Source organism: Stegostoma tigrinum, chromosome 9 (genome assembly GCF_030684315.1).
Source record: "Stegostoma tigrinum isolate sSteTig4 chromosome 9, sSteTig4.hap1, whole genome shotgun sequence".
Taxonomy (NCBI): domain Eukaryota; kingdom Metazoa; phylum Chordata; class Chondrichthyes; order Orectolobiformes; family Stegostomatidae; genus Stegostoma; species Stegostoma tigrinum.
Genome location: NC_081362.1, coordinates 71,702,410 through 71,709,202, shown reverse-complemented (window position 1 = coordinate 71,709,202; position 6,793 = coordinate 71,702,410). Strand labels below are relative to the sequence as shown.

At 38.5% G+C, this 6,793-nt stretch overlaps 1 protein-coding gene across 2 annotated transcripts in view; it reads right to left on the bottom strand.

The window, feature by feature from the left end:
* Positions 1-1,523: 1,523 nt before the first annotated feature.
* The window catches only part of lrpprc (leucine-rich pentatricopeptide repeat containing), a 133,094-nt gene continuing 127,824 nt past the window's right edge, over positions 1,524-6,793 (bottom strand). For both annotated transcript variants that reach the window (XM_048535921.2, XM_048535922.2), the window contains exons 35-38: positions 5,750-5,824; positions 4,740-4,824; positions 4,473-4,615; positions 1,524-1,731 (exon numbers count right to left, since the gene is read on the bottom strand). In XM_048535921.2, the coding sequence (XP_048391878.1) occupies positions 1,651-1,731; positions 4,473-4,615; positions 4,740-4,824; positions 5,750-5,824 (384 nt within the window). In that variant the 3' untranslated portion in view covers positions 1,524-1,650. The remainder of the gene's footprint in view (positions 1,732-4,472; positions 4,616-4,739; positions 4,825-5,749; positions 5,825-6,793) is intronic.

The following is a 6,793-nucleotide window of genomic DNA, read 5'->3' as shown; positions in this document are numbered from 1 at the left end:
TATAGGGCCTATTTTGTGTACCAAATTTGCCACAATACCAAGATGATCTGAAGAGTGAAGATAGCCTCCAGCCTCTTCCAAAACCATCATCTTTAACCCATCTTCCTTTCCTCATTATACTCCCATTAAGTAAAATGCCACAATGTTGGTGACAATCTATGAGTTCAATGTGTTCTGTTGCTTCCCTCCTTTAGCAAAGCCAAGCCAATCTACACTTCCTTCTAGTTTTCTTGAGTGCATCTCACCCAAAACATCAAACTCCTTATGAAGGTGCATGCAAGTCAATATTCTAACTGGTTCCCCTTTTACTGTGTTCCATCCAAACAGCCGATATCAAACAAATGTGGCTGTGGTATATTTCATTTCTGCCCTCTTGAAAACTCTGGAGAATTTGTGAAACCTGATTTACAAGGCTGTCCATCGTTCTTACCAGGTGAGGCAGCTTAGACTGATATGCCTTTGTCCTGTTTTGTTTGCACAAGATCTGAATTTTTAAACGGATGCTGTTTTGTCATTTCAATGTTGCCTAGCTGTCCATTTTATAAAAATAATTTACGCAGGCATTCATGGGTTAAACAAGTAATGAATTAGTTTTGCTGCTAAAAAAAACCCTTGGGGGGGAAAAAATGTACAAATACACCCTATTCTTCACTGATGCTTGCAAACTAATTCAAACCTGCATGCAGAAAAACACAATTTATCAAAAGTTAAACTTTGCCAAGTTAAAGAACAAATTTCTAAAAAGTCAATAAAATTTAACACTATATCGCAAGCAATTTCTTCTCCTGAAGTCAGTTTGAGGCAAAGACTGATACATCTCTTTTCTGACTGTAGAATGCCAATGACTTTCAGTAGTCTCCTGTTGGAAGTCCATAGACACACTTTTCTTTCTTAGTAAGTCAGGGGCTCAGGATGGTATGGGGAGCTAGGGACCAGTTGCTCACTCCAGAGTCAATAACCTGACACAGATGAATGTTAACATACAAGATTTGTTATCCATCACTCCAATTTCTATTAATTGCACATAATGCTTAAAAATGACTGTAGTGCAATGAAGAACAATAACCATCATCATTTGCTTTGATTCAATTGTTTCGTATGCTACTTTTCCCACAAGTGAAATACAAATATATTTACACAGCACCTTTCATAAATTAAATTGATTGAAATCATATCACAGTCAAAGGTGGAATTCTTAAAATGTAGTCACTGTTCTAGAAAACACAGCAGGCAATAAACTCCCAGGGTGTGCAAACAGCAATAAAATTAATGAGCAGGTTATCTGTCTTCTTGATGTTTAATCATTAAATATTGGTCAAGACCATCAAAAGAACTCACCTGCTTCTTTGGAGCACTCCCTCAGTACTCCACCAAGTATGATGTAAGATAACATGCTTCAGAATACCACCACTCAACTACAGATGTGACTGTTAATAATTTCAAACAAAAAGTACTACTAATGATTAAAGTGTCAGAACATAAACTATTTCAAAGGAAAGAACAGAAAGCACGAGAGAGAAGGCTTGTCTCCTCTGAATCTTTATTTGTCACATTAAATACTTCTGTACAGTCAAACACAGTTAAAATTAACATTTCAGAAATACATATTCATCAGAACCTGGCTCAAAAGTATAAAAGTGTCCGATAGTTTCAATCTCCATCTTGATTTTCATCAGAAGATTCTGCTGCCTTTTCTCGCCTTAGCTTGTCTGCATAAAATTTGAAACTTTCCTGTTTAAAGAAGAATAAAACGTTGAATGATTTAGATGAACAAAGTGTTGTATTCTTGATATGTGTGGGTTTGTACTGTTATTTAAAGCATTGCATTTAAAAATATTATACCTATATTGATGAAATAACTTTCAATCCAAAAGGTACAATTCTTTGAATAGCATTGTAATTATGTTTTGAAAGGCAAAGTATGACTAAATACCGACATGTCACATTCTAAACTGTTGGAGCCTTAACATTTAAATACTCTGACCTTTTCTGCAGAGATGGTATTAGCATTATTGAAAAGAAGTCAGCACAAACTGAATAGTGTGCTGCATATAAAAAAATCCAAAGCAAAACAGGGGGATTCATGAAACAAGCAACATGTTGGGCACAATTAAGCTCGGTTTACGGAGTTAGATATCACTTTGTAACGAACTTGACTCGCTATGCTACCGTAATAAATTAGCGATTATATAAATTCCATTTTGAAACATTAACTCTGCTTCTCTCTCCACAGATACTGCCAGATCTGCTGAGTTTCTCGAATTCTTGCTTTGTTTCAGATTTCCAGCATCTGCAGTATTTTGCCTTTATTGCAGGCCACTCAAATACTTTGCATTGATGTGCTCAGATAGAAATTTAAGGGCTTGCAAAACCATCCTGGTGTGAAAATATACTGCTTCTCCTTCATGGCTACAAACCCTAAGAAAATCCTGTAACTCTCTTCTTAACAGTACTGCCTGTTCCTGCACCCTCACGTGGACAGGTGCAGTTCAAGAAAGCCTTCCTCTACCTTCTCAAGGCCAATTAAGGATTGGCAGTAAACATCGGCCTTGTACACATCCCCTGGACAATTTAAAAAAAAACTTTGCAATTAAGTCAGAAAAATAAAAAGGGATTTCACAAATCTGCAAGCAATGGAATATAAAATGCAATTTATGAAACATGCAACATAGCCATTAGTATGACATAAGTGTTCTGTTACAAATCAATGTCAGTCTTTCTACTTGGAAACATTCCAAATTTGTGAACAGGCAGTTACATACTAATGTTTGCCACACCTACAAAGCTATTATAATCTAATTCAAACAAACAAGGAATAAGCCATTTAGCCCCTTGCATCTTCTTCTTGTTCAGTAAGATCATGGCTGATCTGACCAAGTTCAAATCTTGATTGCTGCTTTCCCCAACAGTCTTCCACCTTCTTATTTAAGAAGAATCCATCTCTCTAACTTAAAAGTATTTGATTACTCTCCTCCAGCCTTCCAGAAAGACAGTTCCAAAGATACTCAAGTCTCATGTTTCTGGAAAAAATATTTAGTCATAAAATTCATTCATCAGTCTTGATTGAACCAAAGACCTGGTTCTTGAGGTGAAATTCAAATGTTTCAACCCAACTATTGTCACTCGGGACCCCATTATTCGGTATTAATTTGAGAATTTACTGACTTGCACATATCTCAGTTACTGACTACACGCATTGTTCTTTATATGCTTTGCACTTTATTTCTCTTTATCTACCACACGGTAGGCAAAAATTGCAGGAATTTGCTTCCCAAGGGTCAAGGATAGTCATACAGCTCTCAATGAATACACTTCTGCAACAAACATCAAAATTAGGAATTCCAAACAGGAACCTGTATCCTGCAATTCCGAGGGTCAGCAGGTTTGGTCATTCATCTGCAGCCACATTGTATTCATTTATTCGCACCCACCTATTGTTTTTGAGAACTCAGACAAAAAGATTCAACGTGCTGTCTGTCCTACAGCAATGAATCTGTAATGCACTTTCCAAGGTTGAAACCCATTCTTCACCTTCATGCAAAATCAAACAAGTCACCAGTTGCTGGCTAACAAGGTGTGGAGCTGGATGAACACAGCAGGCCAAGCAGTATCAGAGGAGCAAGAAAGCTGGCATTTCGGGCCTAGACCCTCCTTCAGAAATTTGGGGCGGGGGGGGGGCAAGGGAGTTCTGAAATAAATAGGGAGAGAGGGGGAGGTGGATAGAAGATGGGTAGAGGAGAAGATAGGTGGAAAGGAGACAGACAGGTCAAGCAGGCATGGATGGAGCCAGTAAAGGTGAGTGTAGGTGGGGAGTTGGGAAGGTGATAAGTCAGTCTAGGGAGGACAAACAGGTTAAGGGGGCAGGATGAGGCTAGTAGGTAGGAGATGGGGGTGGGGCTTGAGGTGGGAGGAGGGGATAGGTCGGAGGACTTCCCACTTCCTACAAAGGGGATGGCCATGGGTACCGGCACGGGCCCAAACTATGCCTCTTTGTAGCTACCCTGTCCCTAAACCCCACCTCTTCCTTCGTTACATTGATGACTGTATCGGCGCTGCCTCGTGCTCCCACAAGGAGCTTGAACAGTTCATCTACTTCAACACCTTCCAGCCCAACCTTAAGTTCACCTGGACCATCTCTGATACCTCTCTCTCCTTCCTGGACCTCTGTGTTTCCATCTCTGGCAACCATCTGGAAACCGATATCCATTTCAAGCCTACCGACTCCCACAGCTTCTTCAGAACACACTTCCTCATTTCTGAAGGAGGGTCCAGGCCTGAAACGTCAGCTTTCCTGCTTGGTCTGCTGTGTTCATCCGGCTCTACGCTTCATTATCTCGGATTCTCCAGCATCTGCAGTTCCTATTATCTCTGAACCAGTTGCTGGCTCGGTTGCATTTCACAGTGTTGCCCTGGGTTTACCTCAGTATGGATCGGACGCTTAAACCATGGATTATTAAAGTGGGAATACTCACAGGGGGTTCAGTGAAAGACAGAGATTCTCCTGAATTTTTCAATAGCACAGCAAGGCGCTTCAGGAACAACTCATCTGGTATCAACTTTTCTTCTTTAACCTTTTCGTACAAAGCCTTTGCAGAAACCACATCATTGTCTAATGCTGGAGAGAAACATAAATGAAGATATTTGTAATAGCCTTACATTGTGGCTAAATACTGAATTGTTATTCCTTCAAATAAATTTGAACTTATTTAGCAAAATAAGCAAGTCATTAAATAGCTTACCATAACATTTCATTAGATAAGAGTACGCCACTTCTTTTTCTGGAAAATCTTTGATCAGATCAAGGAGCCCAGTGATCTTATGAGCCTTAGAAACAAAAAGGGAAATAAAACAACTTGATACGTTGAATATATTCCAGCAATACTGCTGGGTAATTAACTCCTTTAACCGATAATGCCATACATTTGTACAATGTAACAAACATTTTTCTCAATTCGTATTACCGTCGTTTGGAAAATTTAGACTTTTCTTCTGCAGCATTGGATCAAATAGCTCTGTCTATCCTTTGAAGTCAGCTATTTTTACTAAAGTCAAAGTGTAAAGAGTTGTGTCATAAATAATATCAAAGGAAGCCATTAGAGAAAACAGCACTAATGGGTACATCACATGACTCCAGTGGGTGATAGAAATAATCTGAAGGGGAGTGACATCATTTATAAAATATCAGGAGAGGGTAGTGTTGATCTATTCAAGAAACAAGCCAGTTTTACCTAACAGCTTTTTAATACAGCAACAATTCCTTATACTGTCCTGTCTAAGTGGTTATTTTAGGGGCAGCCAGCTACAATGCAGAGACTTCAAAAGATCATTGGAGACTGTTCTTCAGGAATTGCACTTCAACTTCATTTAAAGAAACTGATTTGGGAAATAGCATGGGATTCACACTCCTCACCTCTTGTATACATAATTTTCCATTTGAATGGCAAATTTACAAGTTTAGCTGGGATTGCTTATTTGAATTAAGTAGGTGAGGGACTAGAAGAGGTTTACTTACAAAATGATTTGTCCAACCGAAATATTTAACATTTCCCACAGATAATGCAGTGTCACTTATCACTGCTTTTACCTCAGGAGTAAGTGTCCAGGGATGTATAAGGTTAGGTAGATTAGCTGTGGTAAATGTGGGGTTACAGTGGATAGGGTGGGATGCTCTTTGGAGGTTGGTACAGACTTGATGGGCCAAATCATCTTCTTCTCTTGTAAAAGATTTTGCAAACTCTTGTGTACATACCTGCCCAGGTTTCTGTGCAGTCTTAGCAATGAATGAAACCAAACTTTTCTTCTGTTCTGCAATTGAAGGGCACCTCTGAAAAACAAACCCGAATACATTGGTTACGATTAGACAGTTTAGCTGTTTGAGTAAATACCTTAACTTTTATGTTGACTAGTCAAATAATTGTAAATTTATAAACATTGACTAAATTCTTAGCATTTGAAATACTTAATCCTATAATTATGATCCATATTTGAAAATGTAATCTCTAGTTTATTCATTTTTTATGACTTCAGTTGTGAATGCTCGTAATGAATGATGGAATAATTCCTCATCTGGAAGTTATCCAGCTGGGTACAAAAAGAACAAATACAGAACAGTGATTCTTCTTCCATCCAGAAAATAACACTTATTCTATTCGACATTAGCTGTCTCTGTGGCCTGGGTAAACTGCTCTTCCAGTATCAATGTGTGACAAATTGCTATGCAGCGAGTCTGTACCCATCTCAAACTGCAGAAGCTGACCATACAGAGGACCTCTGTAACTAACAGATAAGAGGCTTGCATCTTTTTGGTTTGGCTGCTGTGAATTCAATGCCCCCAGAGTGAAACAGCACGTTAGAAACCCCACAGTAACTGTCCTTTGCCAAGTAGTTAAATGAATATTTTCTTCATTTCTATCAAGCCCCAACTTGAATTGCGTCTCACTGTTCACAGCTAATGATTCTGCATATTTTGCCAGTCTTTGTACATGCCATTTTCAGATTATTTTAACAGTTGCATGTGGTGTGACATGTAAATTAACATAACATCTATTCACAGACCATCACCTTTCACTTTTTAATAGTAGTTAAAATTATTGCTTAAAATGTCTGAGCCTTGATATCCCCAAAAACAATATCAGTCGTTATTAATGATGAGGGCTACTGCCATCGACCCAATGCATTTTTTAAACAGATTGAATCATAAGGGAAATACCAGTTTTATTGTATTTTTACTTCTGCAACTTTCAACCTAACAGGTATTGAGGGATTGGACAGAAATCAGAATATCCTGGTCCAC